This window comes from Galeopterus variegatus, unplaced genomic scaffold (genome assembly GCF_000696425.1).
Source record: "Galeopterus variegatus unplaced genomic scaffold, G_variegatus-3.0.2 Scaffold2131, whole genome shotgun sequence".
Classification (NCBI taxonomy): Eukaryota; Metazoa; Chordata; class Mammalia; order Dermoptera; family Cynocephalidae; genus Galeopterus; species Galeopterus variegatus.
Window position 1 is genome coordinate 227675 of NW_007728242.1, and position 19766 is coordinate 247440.

General features: G+C 43.8%; 2 protein-coding genes across 2 annotated transcripts in view; one reads left to right on the forward strand and one right to left on the reverse strand.

Moving 5' to 3' along the window:
* Positions 1-4286, reverse strand: part of ALDH5A1 (aldehyde dehydrogenase 5 family, member A1) — a 28705-nt gene extending 24419 nt beyond the window's left edge. The window contains exon 1 of the mRNA XM_008580587.1: positions 4170-4286. Within this exon, the coding sequence (XP_008578809.1) occupies positions 4170-4286 (117 nt within the window). The remainder of the gene's footprint in view (positions 1-4169) is intronic.
* A 2415-nt stretch (positions 4287-6701) lies between these two features.
* GPLD1 (glycosylphosphatidylinositol specific phospholipase D1) overlaps positions 6702-19766 on the forward strand; it is a 54686-nt gene continuing 41621 nt past the window's right edge. Inside the window, exons 1-3 of the mRNA XM_008580585.1 lie at positions 6702-6782; positions 9415-9718; positions 12381-12436. Coding sequence (XP_008578807.1) covers positions 9622-9718; positions 12381-12436 — 153 coding nt within the window. The 5' untranslated portion in view covers positions 6702-6782; positions 9415-9621. The remainder of the gene's footprint in view (positions 6783-9414; positions 9719-12380; positions 12437-19766) is intronic.

Genomic DNA, 19766 nt, shown 5'->3' on the forward strand with positions numbered 1-19766 from the left:
ACCCGGGGCCTTGGTGTTATCAGCACCGCACTCTCCCGAGTGAGCCACGGGCCAGCCCCCTACTTTTTTTTTTAATTATTATTTTTAATTGTGGTAAAATACAATAACATAAAATTGACCACCTTAATCATTTTCAAGTGTACAGTTCAGTGGCATTTAGTACATCACAGTGACGTACAACCATCGCCACCATCCATCTCCAGAGCTTTTTCATTCTGCAAAGCTGAAACTCTGTACCCATTCAACAATAACTCCCCATTCCTCCTTTCCCACAGCCCTGGCAACCACCATTCTACTTTCTGTCTTTATGAATTTGACAACTCTAGGTACCTCATATAAGTAGAATCATACAGCATTTGCCATTTTGTGATTGGCTTATTTTACTCAACATAATGTCTGCAAGTATCGTTCCCTATTTTAACAACTCACTGGCAAGTTGGATCTGTCCTACAGACTGAGATGGGAACGGGGTGTGTGTGAGTGGCATAAGAAAGGGTGTTACGCACTTAAGATGAGGGCCCAGGCTCAACGACGTGAAGCACCAAGAACAGTACTGAGCTGTGGTGGGTACAAAAATGGCTTCCAAAGATGTCCATGTCCTAATCCCCGTGTTACCTCATGTGGCAAGAAGGGACTTTGCAGGTGTGATTAAGTTAGGGACCTTGTGGTGGGGAGATTTTCCTGGATTATCTGGGTGGGCCCCATGCAGTCAGTCACAAGGGTCATTATAAGAGAGAGGCAAGAGGGTCAGAGTCAGAGAAGATGAAGTGACAACAGAAGCAGAGGTTGGGGCCACGGGACATGGCATGCGGGCAGCCTCTAGAAGCTGGAAAAAGCAAGGAATCAGATTGTCCCCTGAGGATTTCAGAAGGAATGCAGCCCTGCCACCCATTTTGAACCTCTGACCTCCAGGACTGTAAGAGAGTAAGTTTGCATTGGTTTAGCTGCTAAGTTTGTTACAGCAGCAGTAGAAAACGAATTAGCTTAAAAGGTGGTCAATATATATTAGTTCCCTGCTTCCCACGTTCCAGGAGTTCAGAAGTTGGGAAAAGGAGGTCTATAACACGTGAAGGAAAGACACAAGGCAAAGCAAAAGCTGCCAAGGCATACAGAGCAGGGCTGCGGGCTCAGAGAAGGGAGAATTGAAGGCTCGTGGTGTGCCAGGCTCTAGGCAGAAGTTACTTGTGAGCTTGATCTTCACCAGCAGGCGGATGTATAAGGAAGGGGAAAGAGACCGGGGAGAAAGATAGCAAAGGGCTGGAGGCGAGAGAGGGATGAATCACAGAGCTGCCCTACAACCTGCGTTCACCATGTCACTGCGTTCACCATGTCACTGCATCCACGCCCCACCATCTCCTGCCTGTGGTGGTGGACCCTTAGGAAGCCAATGGCACCACTCTCTTAGTAAGATGTTCCAGGATCTAAGAGCCCCTCCTTCCAAGAAGAAAGGTCCCCTGAGAAGACCCGAGCCCTTGTCAGATGGAAGGGGCACAGACATTAGAATGGGTGGTGGCATCTGCCAGGCTCAGTGAGAGGTTTCCAACATCAGCCCTACAGCCGCGGAACCACCACTGACAGTACTGACAGAGCTCCCCAGACCCTACACTGTAACGCTATAGGGCGAGTGGCTTTGATCCTTGTGGGACCTTATGGGACTCCAAAATGCTGCTATACATAGGGCCAGGGATCAGGCCTTGACCCACTCCCTTCCTGTGGTCTCGCCATTCCCACAGCTGCAAGTACGTGTGCATTACATACGCATATGCCTTTCACAGTTACATCTCCAGCCCAGGACCTATCTCACGCTTCAGACTCATATGTCCAGCAGCCTACGTGACGTCCTCACTTGGGTGTCTGATGAACATCTCAGACTCAACGTGTCCAAAACTGAGCTCTGACATCTGACCCCAATGCCGCTGCACGCCACCCTTCCCCATCTCAGCCGGTGGTTATTCCATCCTTCTAGTTGCTCAGGCCGAAAGCCTGGTCACCATTGACTTCCCCGCTTTCTCTCATACCCCATAATGATCATCAGGAAATCCAGTTAGCTCTCCCTTCATGCTACCACAGTGCTCCCTTTAAGGCACCACCTCCACTGCCACCTCCCTAGTTCAAGCCATCGTGACCTCCCACCTAGATCACTGCAGCATCCCCCCAGCAGATCTCTCTGCTTCCACCAGTGTCCCTCCTTCAGTCTATTCTCAGCACTGTGGCCAGAGTACCTGTTCAAAACGTAAACCAGATCATATTTCTGCTTAAAACCCTGACACGGCCCCCACATCACACAAAGTAAAACCCAAGGGCCGGCCCGGTGGCGCACTGCTATAGTGCGCCTCTTGGGAAGCGCGGTGGCGCTCCCGCCAAGGGTTCAGATCCCGCGTACAGACCGGCCGCTCACTGGCTGAGCGAGGGGCGGGAGCAACACCGAGGGTTGCAATCCCGTGGCCGGTCCCGGTCCGGTATGGGCGCGACACTGAGGTTTGCGATCCGTTGCCGGTCACGAAAAAAGACAAAAAGGAAAAAAAAAAAAAAAGTAAAACCCAAAGTCCTTAGAATGGCCCATATGTCCCACGTGACCAGGCCCTCCTCCCATCATCTCTATGACCTCTTCCCCCACAACTCTTCCCCCTTGCTCAGTCCACTCGGGCCACACGGGCCTCCTGGCTGCTCTGCTCCTGACTTTTCCTCTAGCTGAATTCCTTTACCTCCTTTGGTCTTTGCATCTCATGGCCTCAGTGAGGCCTTCCCCAATGTTACAAACTGAATGGTGTCCTCCCAAAATTGATATGTTGAGGTCCTAACCCCCACGTACCTCAGAATGTGACCGTAGGAGGGTACTTCAAAAAGTTCAAGGAAAGATTTGTAGTATCTTTTATTTTCTTGGCAGCTGGCCGGTAAGAGGATCTGAACCCTTGACCTTGGTGTTATATAACAGTGCACTCTAAACAACTGAGCTAACCAGCCAGCTCCCATATTATGTTTTGATTCCATTTTCCATCAACTTTTTGAAGTACCCTTGTACTCGGAAATAGGGGCTTTAAAGAGGTAATTAAGTTAAAATGAGGTCACTGATGTGGGCCCTAATTCAATATGACTGCTATGCTTACAAGAGAGGAGATTAGGATACAGACATAGAGAGAGACCATGTGAAGACACAGAGAAGACAGCCACCTACGAGCCAAGGAGAGAGGCCTCAGAAGGAAACAACCCTGTTGACACCTTGAAGTTGGACTTCTAGCCTCCAGAACTATAAAACAGTAATTGCTGTTTAAGCCACCCAGTCTGTGGCACTTTGTCATGGCAGTCCGAGCAGACTAATTATACCTGGCCACACAGTACCAGATGCTCCTAGATTTCTTAGTTTTCTTCTTACTGTATCCTCCCCACCCAACCCCCCCACCAATTCTCCAGTGTTCTGTCAGTAAACAGCACTTGTCCATTCAGGTAGAGCACGTGGGGAACGGTCCTGCACTTCTCCCTTCTTCTGCACAAAGCCTGATTCTTCCTACAGGTCTCTCCTTTCCCTATTCCATGCTAGCCCGGGGCACTCACTGCCAGCCTTCTCATGGACCACTGCGGCAGCCTCCTGCCTGGTCTCCCTGCAGTCGGGTCGGTAGTTCGGACACTCTGAAGAGCCACACGTGCCACCCACCTCCCTGACACCTCCCGCGCGTCCCACGGTCAGGCCTGTTGACGAGACTCTCGGCTCATTTGTGTTACGTGTTTGTGTTCTGCCTCCCCTCATGGACAGTGCAGTTCATGAGGCTTGACGGCAGGGGCCGTGTCCCCAGAGCCTAGCACAGTGCTTGGCACAAAGGTGATGCTCCAACCTTATTTGTTGATCGTTTCCTTCCTTGTTACTCTGTTTCTGCATTGTGTTCCCCGGGGAAATGAGGAGAGGAGGGAGTCGACGCAGCTGGTTTCACTTTGGGGCAAAGTCCCCTCTGCTCCCCGCCGGCCCCGCCAGCCCTCGCCCCCTGCAGCCGGCGCGCTCTCACCTTGACCGAGGCCCCCCTCCACCTGCAGAAAGCCTCGTAATAACTTCGTATAGCATACATTATACGAAGTTATACGAGGAATCAGTAATACTGACCCTGTCTTTACTTAAAGTTTTGATATTTGTTCATCACGGATTTTTGCATTAATTTTGATTTTTTAAATTATTGCACTGAAATAGTGTTTGTCTTGATGGCTGATGTCTTGATGTCTTTGGCGCCCCCGAAATTCCAGCCTTGTTCCGGCTCCATGTGGGATGTGCACTGAGGACCAGCTGTGCCCACACGCATCCCTAACAGGCTGATTCGAGAGAACCTGTGAGAGGAAACTGTATTCCAAAGCCAGACCTGCAGCGGCCTGCAGGGTGGACTGAGGACGCACACCTTTGCGTGGCTCGGAGCAGGTATTCAATCTCTGGCTGAAGAATAGAGGGACAAAGGACCGTAAGAAACTGAGAGTGTCGCAGAGGCTGCACTTTCCATAGCATTCCTAGCTAGCCCTGAGGAGGGGACAGCAGGCCACTGGCCTTCCTTGCCCTGTTCACCGCCCCCCCACGTCCCTCCGCTGGGTCCTTTGCTGTTTCAGTGGAGGCTTCTAGCTCCACAGCCGAAAGCAGGGCGCCATGGCCCTGGAGCGGCGGCGGCAGGAAACAGGCAAGAGGGCGCGCGTGCACCGGAGCGAAGAGACCGCGGGGAAGCGGGAGGAGCGAGCCGGCGGGAGGGACCCGGCGGGTCGCGCGGGGGCGGCAGAGGACGCGGGCTGAAGGTTGTCGAGACGCGGAGCAGCGCCCTCTCCCCGCGCCCTCGGCGCTGCACGGTGGCGCCAGGCTCTGGACATTTCCCTGAGCCACCGTCTCCCGGGGAGGGTTGGGGCCGGGGACCCGGGAAGGCTCGCCGGGAGATTGACCTGCTCCCCGCCGTCGCCTTTCCCACTCTCGGGTGCTTATTTGTCTGTAACTAATCCTTAGCCCCCCAACCGCTGCAGGAGAACCCCTCCCTCCCCTTGTCCCCCAAATCCGGCGTCCCCGCCGCAGGACTCTGTGCTCGGTCAGTAGATGCGCTGGTTGCCTGCCCCAGCTGCCAAGGCCATGATCACGCTTCTTCGTCGTTGCAGCTCTTGCGCATGTAGGATTTGGGGCAATGGTTCTCTGAGGGGGACCAGTGCTCTTTCCTGGGAGTGTGTCTAGACATTCTCTCCATTGATTGGGAGCCGGGTTGCTCCTGATAAATGACAGTGCCTTTGGAGATAAACAGACTTGGATCCAAACTCAGTATCTGTTGCCGACAAACTATGTGACCTTCGAAAATTAACCTGCCCTCTCACTTGTAAAATGGAGCAATACCCGCCCTATAGGTTTGTTGTGAGGTGACTTATAATGCTTAGTACAGTTGCTACGTGAAATTCAGTACAGTGTTCAAAGACATACTAGCTGCCCTAGGCCAAGCCACTAGTGAGATTGAAGTTAGGCCTCCAACTAGTAAATGGAACCATTTGTTTGAATCAATCAAGGTATAAGGATTGAACATACTGCCGTCACCTTTAAGCAAATTCTTCATCCATTAAAAAATTGGACTTGGGCCAAAAATTCCGGAAGCGACAAGGAGAGGCTTAAACTTTAATGAGCATAAATATAAAAATAGTAGGCTTATACTGGGAATTGTGGGTCCAAGTGAAGCCCAACCGTATGCATTCATTTTAGGATCACTAGTCTTTGCTTATCTCCCGTTCTCAACTCCTGCAGTGTTGCCAGTGTCTTGCTGTCTTATCCGAAGCATGTAGGATCTTCACTTTTTTCTAGGACATTGGTTTCTTATTTGCAAAATGCCGAGAGGCAGTAGGTACTTTAAATTTTGACTTTGCTTTTGCTGAGTCAGATCCATTTAGTTTGGAGCCAGTTACATCTGGCGGAAGTGGTAACAGCGGAGTTTCATGTTGTTGTGTGTATGTAGATTTACAATTTAGTTCTGTATTTTATTGAAGGAATTGGGGAAAGAGAGGGAGTCCTTATAGGGATGTAGGACCGTGTATCACAATCAGGACCGGAAAGCTGGCGCGTTTACACCTACTGCCAGCAGAAGGAGCTCTACCAATTTCTATGGCTTGGGGAAATCGGGGGAAAATCGGTCGAAGCCCAATCAACTGAGGCCCAGAAAAGTGGAGTCAGTTATGACTACCTGTCTTGTTCCAAAATTACTCCAATCTGCTTATCTTTTTAGGGCTCTATTTGAAACCGTGCCCACTCCCCTTCCCAGCTGGCTTATCCATTAGGCACAGTAGGCATGATGCCTAGGGCCACACAAAAATATTTAATTTCTTCTAAAATCAGAAGAAGAAAATAATCTTCTAGGTGGAATATCAATATGTCGATCTTTATATTAATGCACATGTAAAATGTGATTTTTATTTAGCTATTTGTGTTTGTGAAAGAAATGGTTTCACAAAGGCAAAAGTACCTAGGGCCTAGGAAATTCACAATGTGGCCTTCCCCTTCTCCACCACTGTTTTGTGCCCTCTGCAAACCCCTAGTCACAGTGGGATCAATTCCCTCCTGGCTCCTGTCTTACTTCTAGGCTGTCCTGATGGCCCCCAGAGCCTGGCTGGCTGTGTTCACCAGGGCTTACAAGGACAACAAGACCACTGGGTGACAAGCACCTTTTCCCTCCTTTCTCTTTAGCTCTTCCTTGTCCTGGGAACCTCCACCCCCCAAATTCCACCTTTATCCTTCGTCTTCCCCCATTTGCTATAATGGCCCTGTGATGACAGCAACATATTAGACTTGAGTAGAGGTGAGTTGGAATTGTCTGCCTTATCTCAAAAGTTTCTGGGCATAAAAATTGTATGTCATTTATATGCACAAGGAGACCCACCTTCACTTCAGAAGCCTCACCCAATTTTGGTTTATACACATATCTAAATTGTTATGAAAGATGTAATACTGAATACCTGTAAACTATTTTTTATCTATTTTTAATAAATTCAATAAGGAAGATAGGTTACTTAATAGAAATCTGTAGTGAATCTTTTGGACAGGGAAAATTTCTTTTGAAGAATAGTCAACGTGCATTGAATGCTTACTGTATACTAGGCCCTATTCTAAGCACTTTGTATATATTTACTCATCTGATCTTTACAACAGCCCCATAAGGTGGGCACTATTATTATCTCCATTTTATAGATAAGGAAACTGAGGCATAGAGATTTTTAATAAACTGCACAAGGCCACACAGATAGAAAGAAGGTGGCAGAACAGGTTTCAAATGAAGCTTGAGGCCCTCTGACTCTCAAACGCATATCTCCCCATGACTCTTTAATGTAAATGCATGTTTATTTCTCACCTTGTGTCTGTATTTCCAGAAGAGCTCTAAATGATAGAATCATGCTGTCTCGTTTGTACCAAAGCCACCTGTATTAGGAAAGGGGGGGTGTAGGGTAGAAAGAAAAATTCTTCTATATGCTTATTCTTTGTCAGATAGTTTTCTTAATATTACAAGCTATATTTTAACTTTCTTTTAAAGACATAGCTTTGATGTTTTTTTTTGTTTTGTTTTGTTTTTTTTTGTCTTTTTTCCGTGTCCGGCAACGGATCGCAACCCTCAGTGTTGCCCCCGTACCAGACCGGGGACCGGCAACGGGATCGCAAGCCTCGGTGTTGCTCCGGCGCCTCGCCCAGCCAGTGAGCGGGAACCGGTCTGTATATGGGATCCGAACCCTCGGACGGGAGCGCCGCCGCGCTTCCCAAGCGGCGCACTATCCAGTGCGCCACCGGGCCGGCCCAGCTTTGATGTTTTTATGGTTACAAAACTAATACTAACTTCATAAAAAATCAAGCAGTAGTTTCACGTAAAGCTCATATGCATAACCATCTCACTGTCTAAGCAAAATATTTCCTATTTTATTACATTCCTAAAGTTATGTCATTCTGAACCTTAAACAAAAAATACATAATGAGAACTTGGGGATTAGTAAAATTAGTAAATTTTGGGATTTGCTTAGTAACTGAACCCATTTCCTTCTTTGGTGCTTTTTGGGATGGGTTTGTTTTATTCTGTCTTGTTAGATGTCGTTCCTAGGCAGCATTATTTTTCTTCTCTGGTGACCCTTGGAAACCCTTCATTGACTACTCTTGGATGTTCTGAGTTTACCAAAGCCCCAGTTTATAATTGCCAGCTCTATGTCCACAGGCTTTGAATGCCCAGAATGAGAGGGAGGAAACTCAAAGGCCTCCGTGGCCAAAAGGGGCATGGAAACGGCACACTGTGTGGCTGGTGGGGACTGGAGGACGTGGCAGAAGGCACGCTTTAAGTGGGCAGTTGGCTTCTCAGCTCTAGGTGATTCTCACATTTACATGGGAATGTCAGTTAATGAAGCCAGTTTTTTGGGGTTTTTTTTTTTTTTGGTTTTTTTGAGAGCTAGAAATATAGATTTCTGTGTGAATATTTTCATTTAGAAAAAAATGGCATAAATTTATAAAACACCTCATAGCTAAACAAAACACATCAGCTAATGGCCTTTGGCTTAAAAATAGTCAGAATTAAAAGTAGTCAGAAGCAGCTGGATCTGATGCTCTCAGGGCTGGGGAGAGCTGCGGGATTCATTTCCTTGGGGCTTTGCAAGTGGCTGAGTTAAGGTTACAGAGGCAACTGTTGGCAGAAACTGTCTCATATCATTCCACCTTCAATTCATCCTTCTGTTTGGCTAACCTGAGAATGAATAGCATTTTCTCCCACACTTTTAGAGCTCCTGTCTAGCTTTTAATGTATAATATGTATAATTTGAGCTTTAAGATCACCATCATTTTCATGAAGAGCTTAACCTAAATTCCCCCTGGACTAAGTGCTGTTGATTGGCTACTTCATGACAGGTATATTCTGAGCCTAGCATTTTCCAAACTCTTGATTCTAGGCCGTAAATCTGCTCTCTCCCCTCCACCTTCCAAATGGAATCAGCATCTTAGCTTGGGCTGTAGGAATCTGACCTTGCCACAGGCTCGGATAAGCCCCATTAGAACAGCCAGAGATAGAGAGACCAGGAGTGGTTGCTCTTGTGTAATCCCAGACAAGTGTCGGTATCTGTTGCCAAATACTGAAAGAGCAGCCGGTTCCAGCTGATCACCATAAAAGCTTTCCCAGCACTTGTGGCTTCAGAGGCCGAGGAGGCAGGGCACCCTGATAAATGTGTGGAAAGGATGCATGAGGGCTCCGCCCCTGTAAAGTGAGGGAGTCTAAAATATGCATTGACTATCAGTATGCACAGGTGAGTCTGTTTCTCAGAAAGTAAAAAAATATTTGGAGACAACTTTGCTTGTGTCTCCATACAAATTTCATGTTACAATGAAATCCAGAGAAAACCTTGATCAGAGATGCAGTGCCTCTGCCTAGAGGCTTTCAGATTTCTGTTTATTGCTTTTTCTCCCCTCAGGAAGACAGAGTTTGTTTGCTGTTCTGGTGAAGCTAAACAGTAGTTGAACAGTTGACTTCATTGGAAAACGATATTATTTTGAAGCGAAGCTTGGCATTCCGTGTCAGTGACCTGCTCAGAAGGGAAAGCAGTGGTTCTGCACTGGATTTTGGAGCCGCAGCTCTGAGCGTTCCCACGTCACCAGAGGAGCCAGTGAGGGATGAAAGCATGTCTGCTTCCAGGTTGTGGTCTGCCCTGCTGATCATGCTGGGTTCTCTCTGCCCTAGAGGTTCAGCGTGTGGCATTTCAACACACATAGAAATAGGTGAGTACTGGTGCCTTGTGTATTATTGAAAGAACAATAAATTTGTCAAAAGACATTAAGGAAGAGATGGAAAATTTATCCCATGTTTTGAAACAATTTCTCCCACCCGGCTGAGTGGACCTGCAGCGGAGAGGAGAAAGCTATGATTGGAGTGGTCCAGGTATGGGGATTCACAGGGTGGGTTCAGTGGTGGAGCAAGAGAGCGGATGCCCCTTTGGTTCTAGGGTCCCTTGGTGTTTCTCTGAGAAGTGAAATAGTGAGGAGCTCGATAAATTAGAGGTTGCAATGAATAAGAAGAACTGATAGAATGGGAGAGAGAGAGATAGTGGAAGATGGTAGGAGTGAAGAATTTATTTTTGTTTTTACATTCCCGTGGACAAACATTTCCAATTTACATGTAAAGAGCCATGTGTGGCCATGGGAGTGGGTCCCCTGAGTCAAGTGGCTTTAAAGGCGATGGGCTTCGGGGAGGTCAAGGAAGCAAGGAGTTTGCATGGTCATCGGCATAAGAGGTGCCTACAGTGGTGGCAGGAGCTGGGGAGTCAAGGGGCACAGCAAGCCAGTGCCACCGGCCTCAGGTGCAAAGATAGAGTTATCTGGATATAGGTAAGATGGTGGCACAGAGAATTGTTTTTTTCCCCCAGCTTCACAGAGGTATAATTTATGAGCAAAAATTGTATAAATTTAAGGTGTACAACATGATGTTTTGTTATATGTATACATTGTGAGATGATACCATACTCAAGCTAATTAATACATCCACCACCTCACATAGATACCTTCTGTGTGTGTGTGGTGAGAACACTTAAGGATCTACTCTTTTAGCAGAAGGATTTGGTTCTCATATGAAGTATATTTGTAACATTTTTTAACACAAGGAAAATGTGAGCCAATTCATAATATAATTAGCTATGATTACATTCTATAGAAGTTTTTACATTAATTTCAGATGTACCAGTTGTTCTGGGTTTTCTTTAGATAGAAACAGTATTTTAGAGCTATGCCACCCCCAGAAGTTACAAAGAATAACAATTACGGATAAAATATGAAAATTTTTTGGTGCAAAATAGACCTAGAGATTGAGGTATGGTGGGCAAGAAACTGTGATCGTAGAATCTTATGATTTGACAGGATGCTGGAGGTCACTGAGTCCAGATATTTTATTTTACAGTTGAGAAAAATGATCCCAGACTGTTTCACAGCTAACTTGTTAGTGGCCTGACAGCTAGTCCAGTGTTCCTTCTATTAAACATTTATTGCTAAAAGGGAGTCAGGAAACAACGGAAAAAAGAATCAGAGCCAGATTCTTTTTCTTTTTTTCAGAGCCAGATTCTAATACCAGCTCTGCTCAACTAGATGTGTGCCTCTGAGCAATTCACTTTACCTCTCAATTCCTCTTCTATAAAATGGGGGAGGTGAACTTCTTAATGCATTCTAAAGTTCTGGCTTCTAACTCTAAGTTCTGTGAAGTTGAAATTACTAAAGCTATAGAAGTGAGCTGAAGAGGAACAAATATTAAAGGAAATATTCAATTTTTTAATCCTTAGCGTTTAAAAATTTACAAAATGGATGACGTGTAAAATTTTAACAAAACCAAATAATTGCCTGCCTTTCTTCAGCAGCTACCAAACAGGGTCCTGATGGATATTTACATATGTATATATTTATATGAGCATAATTCAAGGCAACTCCTGAAATAGAAACTGCACAGATTTTGAGAATTTTTGTATAAAAGGAGACTAAAACTCTAACACTTATTTACTAATAACTTAGATGATTTTATAAATATCTTGGTTCTCTTTTTCATTGCTTATAAAGGGTGTGAGTGGAAGGTGGACATTTATGTGAGTTTATTAGAGTTGGCCTCTTTCAGTGGTTTGGGTCTGTAAATCACTGGAATCCTATATACAGCTTATTTGTGTGGGTTATGACTTGTCTCTTATGGTATTAACGTTTGTAATATTGTAGTTGCTATATTTTTTGTTGTATGAATTAAAAAATTGGATGTGATTCACAACAGAAATGTTGTCACCTTTGAATGTTTATTCACAAGGAATGTTAGTCTTCCTGTTAATTCTAAGGAAATTCAGGCTGTGGGTGTCTGTGTGTGGCTGTGTGGGAAGAGTAGGTAGCCTTCTGAGATTATTTTGTCTTCCCAAGGTGGTTGAAAAAACATTTGGGGATCATTTATTCAGTCCATGGTTTAGGCTGTTTATTATATTTTTTGCTTAGGTTTATTTACCTCAATTCTGAGGCACAGCGATAGGACAGCGATATCTGTTTCTTATCTGTCACTGTGCTTGTCACTTATTTATTTCTGTGATTCGCTCAACAAACTTGTAAGGTAGGTATTTTTTACTCAGTTTTACATAGGAGGTGTCTGAGGCCTAGAGAGGTTAAATAATTTACCCAAGGTTATAGAGCTAGTTAAGCAGAAACTTTAAATCATCATGTAAATTTGATTTATATTACAACAATGTAAGTATTGTATGCATCTGATTATCCCTAATGAAAATTTTAAGTACAAATGTCATTTTCATTTTCTTCTTCCTTGACAGTTACATCTGAAGAGTTATATATTTTCCTTTTAAAATGATCTCTAGAAAGTTCTCCTTTCAGTTATAGTTGAACTTAATTGATTTATGTCTTCCTTTTCTCTCAGGACACAGAGCTCTGGAGTTTCTCCGTCTTCAAGATGGGCGAGTTAACTACAAAGAGGTATAAAGCTTAACTTTTCTTTTACTCCTTTGTGCATTAACTTTCTTCTGTATGTGCCAAAGGTTCTATCAGATATTTAACCAGTAATTTTAAGAGTCATTTTTATGTATTTATAAATCATTAATATTATGGTTAAAAGGTATATGTCCCATTCAGTGCCACTTGAACTTTTTATATATAATAAAATAAATATTAAATTAAAAAAATTTTTAATGATGTGAATCATAATTTGAAAAAATATTTGAGAAAGAATTTTTTAAATGCTATATCTTTTTTGTTTTTACATCCAGAGGTTGCTGCACCTCAAAGACTTTGACTTACACTAACCAAATTAATAAGAATAATGCATAAAGCTGAGAAAGTCAGTTTATTCGTTCATAAGAACTGTAAGAACCAAGTTGACCCCACACTGGTGGCCATTATTGCCCTGGTATTTACTCTCTTTCTACAAGAGTAAGAAGAATGTGGTGAGTTAAGCATGAAATTAGAGCAATGGTGGTTATTTAGTTGGTTGTCATCATTTCTCTGCCCTACCCTTCAATAGAAAAAATGTCGTCTTCTCTAATTATAAAACTGCTAGAAGCTCATTGTTAAAGAAAAATTCTCAGAGGGCCGAGGCCACGGGTTCGGATCCTATATGGGGATGGCCGATGCACTCACTGGCTGAGCGTGGTGCGGACCACACCGTGCAGAGGGTTGCAATCCCCTTACCAGTAAAAAAAAAAAAAAAAATTCTCAGAGATAACCAATATTAACATTTTGTTTTATATCATTACAGGCATTTTCTCTGCATTTATTAGCACTCCACCCCCCAAAAAAGATTGCACTTTACACACTGTTTTATAACTTACTTTTTTTCATTTAATAAATCAGAAATATCTTTCCATGTCAATAAAGATCTTCAGAATAATTTTTAACAATTACATATTTTTCTATTATCCAGAATGTATCATAATTTATTTAAGCAACTCTCTATTTTAACTTTTTGTTTAAAATAATTTAAAACTGATAAAAGAGCTAAAACAGTAGACAAATATGTATACCCTTTACTCAGTGTTCCCAACTGTTGACAGCTTGTATTTGCCATTTTGTCCTCTCTATTTAGAAATACTGTTTTTTATCTGAACCATTTGAGAGTTAGTTGCTGACGTGGTACTCATTCTGTTTCAACACATTGTTGAGTATTTCCTAAAAACAAGGACACTGACCTATATAACCTCAGTATAATAATCACGATCAGGAAGTCTGCATTGCAATAACACTGTCATCCAATTGGTAGACCTCATTCAAATTTCACCAGTTGTTTTAATAATGTCCTTTATGAGTCCAGGGCCAACTCAAGGTCAGGACTAAATCCAAGTGTTGCATTTAGCTGTCAGTTCTCTTTGGCTTCTTGAAATCTGGAACAGCTCCTCAGGCCAGCCTTGTCTTTGATGACCTTGATACTTTTGAAAAGTACTATCTAGTAGCTCTGTAGAATGTACCTTAATTTGGTTTTGTCTGATGGTTTGTTATTAGATTCCTTTGAAGATCATGCATTTTTGTCAGGAATCTGATAGAATGTCAAGGTGATGCTATATTCTTTGCATCATATCAGAAAGCCCTCAGTGCTAATTTGTCTCATTTCTGGTGACATTAAATTTTCTTTCAGTTATGATGTTTTTCAGTTCTAAAATTTCCATTTGGTTCTTCTTTATATCTTCTATTTCTTTGTGACTTTGTATTTTTTTGTTAGTTTGGAGCATGCTTGTAATTGTTCACTGAAACATTTTTATGATGGCTGCTTGAAAATATTTGTCTTTGGGGTGGCCCGTGGCTCACTTGGGAGACCGTGGTGCTGACAACACCAAGTCAAGGGTTAAGATCCCCTTATCATTCATCTTAAAAAAAAAAAAAAAGAAAATATTTGTCTAGCAAATATTTGATATATGAAAATATTTGTCAGATAATTGTAACATTTCTGCCATCTCAATGTTGGCATGTATTGATTATCCTTTTTGCTTTTTTTTGTGGCTGGCCAGTATGGGGATCTGAACCTCTGACCTTGGTGCTGTCAGCACCATGCTCCAACCATCTGAACCAACTGCCCAGCCCTGATTGTCTTTTTTTGATAACTTTTGAGGTCTCCCTGGTTCTTGGTGTGATGAGTGGTTTTTTATCAAAACCTGGACATTTTGGGTATTAGGTTATGAGATTCTATCTTATTTAAACCTTCTGTTTTAGTTGGTTGTTTCTGATACCACTCTGCTAGGGGAAGAGGTTGGGAATACCACCTTCTTACTGCCAAGTGGGGGTAGAAGTCAAGGTTCCCCACGTGGCCCCCACCGATACTTCCCTGACTCAGGGACAGGGGAGGGAGTAGGAGTGCCTAATTACTACTCCTCGCCATGGCCTCTGCTGATGCCAGAAGGCGGGGTGACCTCTTGTCGCTGGGTGGTAGTGAAAGTCTTGGCTCTCCCCTGGGCCACTTCTGACACCACCCCAGTGGGGAGGGGGAGGAGCAGCTTGTTACCACCAGGTGACTGGGGTGTCCAGACTCTCCTCATGACACTGAAGTGGAACATTGAGGTGGGGAGCAGGATGGCAGGGATGAAAGTCCCCACTCCTTGGCCTTCTGTGACACTGTCCAGCAGGGGTGTCAGGGCAGCTGTTTCAGCCTGGCTCCTCACTTGGCCTCAACTGACAGGGGGTTGAGGTTGGGGCCACTGTTTGGTCTGTGGTGTCTGGATGGAGCAGAGAGGTTATTGTTAAAAGTTTTCTGCCTTGCTGGGCTGCCCCTTTCGTCCTGTGGCTAGAAAGAAGAGGCTTTTTGTTGAGGCTTTTTTTTTCTTGTCTGTGCCATTGTTTTTCTGGGTTGTTAGCTCATATGAGGCAAAAAAACCCAAAAAACAAAAAACAAACACACACACAGAGACATCACCAGTGTCATTCCTTGGTCCCAAGTTGCCTAGCTGGTCTGCATACTTATTTCCACCTTTCAAGGTCATCTTTGTTCATTTTATATACTATGTCCAGGGTTTTTAGTTGTACTTAGCAGGAAGTGGAAGTCCTAGGGATGATAATTTTTATCACTTGGTTAAGATGCTGTCTGCCACATTTTTACTCTGGAGGGTTAACAAGTAGTTTCTAATTTGTAATTAATAGGTAAATATTTTATGGGGAGATATACTGAGGTTATGTAAATATCCGGTTTCTCATCAAATTTTTGCCCACTGATTTTAGCATCCATGAATGATTCTTGCCTGAAATAATTATTTTGGTGGTTGCTACATGGCGTTTATCTGATTCCATCATTCCTTCTACACTTATTAGTTGGCATTCTGCTGTGAGGTAAAGCCTTTCCTCCTCCCCCGTTTATATATTGATTTATACCAGTATCCATTCATGGATTTCTCTTTTATTTAATGGCTTATAATACATTACTATTATTCTTTATCTTGATGCTCAAATTGTCCTGGTTTTGGCTTGAAGTTGGCCAGTCTGTCTGTCTCCTGTCTGTCTAGCTATAATTAATCTACCATTTAAAACCATAAGTTGGGGGCCGGCCTGTGGCTCACTCGGTAGAGTGCGGTGCTGATAACACCAAGGCCACGGGTTCGGATCCCATATAGGGATGGCCGGTTCGCTCACTGGCTGAGCGTGGTGCTGACAACACCAAGTCGAGGGTTAAGATCCCCTTACCGGTCATCTTTAAAAAAATAAAATAAAATAAAAAATAAAATAAAACCATAAGTTGATGCAAAAATACCACCAATTTTGATCTGACACCACAGGATTTATTCTATTCTTCTCCGATCTGTGTCTGCAACTCCTGTCTCCAATACTGAGAAACCTGGCTTCCATTGTTCTCAATATATTTATTTACATGCTCAGTCTCCTTGTATGTGATCAGTTTCTTGACCATGCCTGGCAATCCCCTCAGCCTTGGGGTTGGCATGGGCAGCCAAATCTCCATGGCCTAGAAACAAATGAAAAAACAAAACAAAACATATGTGACAAACATAGAAGACATAAGACAGAGGCAGGGTGAACATCCTTAATTGTTCATTAAAAGTTCTTAAGTATCTCCAGATTTGGAAACAGTTTGCTTTTAGGCTTAATTGTTATTGTTTTTCATCTTTGCCAGTTTGGTAGGTAAAAAATGGTAGTTTCTTATAGGTTTAATTGGCATTTTCATTATTAATTTATTAATGAGGTTAAATATATTTTCAAGTGTTTGACCATTTCTGTTGCCTCTTCTATAAATTGTCTTTTGCTCATTTTTTCTATTACTATATTTATCTTTATCTTGGCATGTAAAGAATGGCTTATTTATTAAAACTATTAGCCTTTCATCTATCAAATGATTCTCATGGTTATGTATTTTTATTTTAAATTTGTTTTTTGTCCTTTTTACCATGCAAAACTCTTACATTTTTGTGTAGCTAAATTTATCCATGTTTCCTGTTATGCTTCTGACTTGTATGTTATGCTAAGAAAAATCTTTCCCACTCCACAATAATAGTTATTCACTTAAATTTTGTCGTGTTAATTTCATGGCTCCATTTTTTTTTTTTTTGTCTTTTGTCTTTTTTCCGTGTCCGGCAACGGATCGCAACCCTCAGTGTTACCCCCCTACTGGACCAGGGACCGGCAACGGGATTGCAAACCTCGGTGTTGCTCCCGCACCTCGCTCAGCCAGTGAGCGGGAGCCGTTCTGTATGTGGGATCCGAACCCTCGGGCGGGAGTGCCGCCGTGCTTCCCAAGCGGCGCACTATCCAGCGCGCCACTGGGCCGGCCCCATCATGGCTCCATTTTTTTTTTTTTGTCTTTTGTCTTTTTTCCGTGTCCGGCAACGGATCGCAACCCTCAGTGTTACCCCCCTACTGGACCAGGGACCGGCAACGGGATTGCAAACCTCGGTGTTGCTCCCGCACCTCGCTCAGCCAGTGAGCGGGAGCCGTTCTGTATGTGGGATCCGAACCCTCGGGCGGGAGTGCCGCCGTGCTTCCCAAGCGGCGCACTATCCAGTGCGCCACTGGGCCGGCCCCATCATGGCTCCATTTTTGATATTTAACTTTCTAATTTATCTTGCATTTATTTTGGCATAAAGCATGATAGGGATCCAGTGACCTGTTACTGATAATGTTAATTTCAAGTCAGTGTCACCTAGGTTAAGTATGGATTCACCTGTGCAAAGATGGTATACTCGTGGCTATAGGGTTGTGACAACACCGTTTGTTGATTTCTCCATCATTTATTCATCTCTATTAAACATTAAGTTATATGTGTGCTGAATCTATTTCTGTACTCATTATTCTGTTTCATTAATCTGTTTCTTTTGGTTCTAGTAGCATACTGTTTTTATTTCTGTAGCTCAATATATTTTTTCCCCAGCAGTGTCCTGACTATTTTGCATGTTTATTTTTCAAAATTTACTTTACAGTTATTTTGTCATGTTAAGTAACATAGGTGCCTCACTTGGAAATGCAGATTTAACAAGTTTTAATACATAAAAAGTGCTTAGAACAGTAAAGTAAATATTCAATGAAGTTAATTATTATTTTCAAGTGACAAAAGTCCAACTCAAACTATCTTTTTTTTTTAAGGAGGACTTTATTAGTTCATGTTACTGATGGCACAGGCTAGAGCTGGACCCGTAGGTCTAGATGGTGCTCTGTATCTCCCCACAGGGAGGACACTGACAGCCCAGGACTCAGCCTCAAAGACTAGCAGCCCCGAAAGGAAAAGGGAGTCTTCTCATAGCTCTAGCTGAGAAGTCTTGGGGAAGACGCTAACTGAACTAGCTTCAGACACGTGTCCACCTTTGAGCCAAACACTGTGATGCGGTGGATAAAGTGCTGGCTCCTTACCCCATCGTCAGTCCCCGGTCAGCATGGAATGGGTTCTCCTCAGGAGAGAGTGATTCCATCTCTAGAATGAGGGAAATGGGATATTCGCTGGAAAAAACTAAAACATAAAACAGATGACACTATCTTTCCTTGTGTTTTCAGTTCTCAAACTACTTCTTTGTTGGGTCCATGGATGGTCCATATTATTAGTAAGTCCTTATTGGAAAAAAAAAAATAGTTGTGTTGCCAAACTTTCACTTTGCCCACCGTGTCCATCAGAGTTCATTTGCAGATCATGGAAACCCCTCTGGCTAGCTTAGGCAGAGGAGGGCTTAATACCAAGAATTTGGGGATTCACTGCTTATAAACTGTGAGAACTGGAGCAGCAGGCTCTAGGCTGAGCGTTGTAGGGGTGGAGAGGGGTTGACCCTTCTCCCCATCTTAAGGGTCATGGCTGACACCCCTACAACAAAAGACAGGTTAACAAAAGACAAGCATGGCAAATTTATTTGATCATAGTTTTATGTGACGTGGGAGCCTTCAGGATGAAGGCTCAGAGGTATAGGGAAGACTGTCCATTTTGATGCTTAGGTTCTATGAAGCAGGGACAGCCATGTAGAAATGTGATTGGATGAAAGTGTAGGCTCTAATGGTGATAGACTGAGTGGGGAAACCCAGCAAGGCCTGTCTGTTCAGATTCTTCTTGGCGTCTCTGTGCAGCCTTCCTGCCTTCTGGATATGGGGCAGGACCCCTGTGGAATGAGAGTCTCAGAAAGTCAAGCTAAGGTCAGAGTAATATTTTTAGATTTTATGGCTGACTTTGGGGAAAAGGAGTTCTGGTTTCTATGACCCACTTTGGGAAAGAAGGATTCTAGTTTCTGTGGTTTGCCTTGGGAGAGTATGAGGGGCCAGAGACAGGAGGGCAGGGGAAGGTCAGAGAGAAACTTCGCTTCTGAGGCCTTCACTTTGGGGTATTGTTTCTGAGCCCCAACAGTATCCAGAAAGGACTCCGAGAACAACACACAGAAGTGGCCTGCCAAAGATCTGCTACCTGTGCCATTGTCAAACAGCCACTCTGGTTCCACATTCAACTGTCTCATACATGGTTTGGAAGAAGAAGCCACTGTGGGACCTCATTGCCTCAGCCACGCTCCTTGCTAGCAAAACAGATGCCCTGTGCTGTGACTGTGAACATGTGGCAAGCTGGAGCTGCAACATGGGGCCTGTGCTGCACCTGCTGCAGAAAAAACGAACCCTTCATGACAGCTGAAGAAGCAAGTGGCTTCTGTGATGGGGACTGGGCCACATCAGACTCTGAGCTGGGACAGTTTGGGAAATGTCATTGTTTTCTAGCCTCTAGCATGCAGCTAGGCACGTCATAAGGGACTCGGAATGGAATTGAGTGAGCCAATTGTCCAGGAAAGAGAAGAAAATTGTCCTTTGAAAAGAAAACCACTACCATCTACCTTCATATCATTTTATAAGGGAAAAAGTTTTT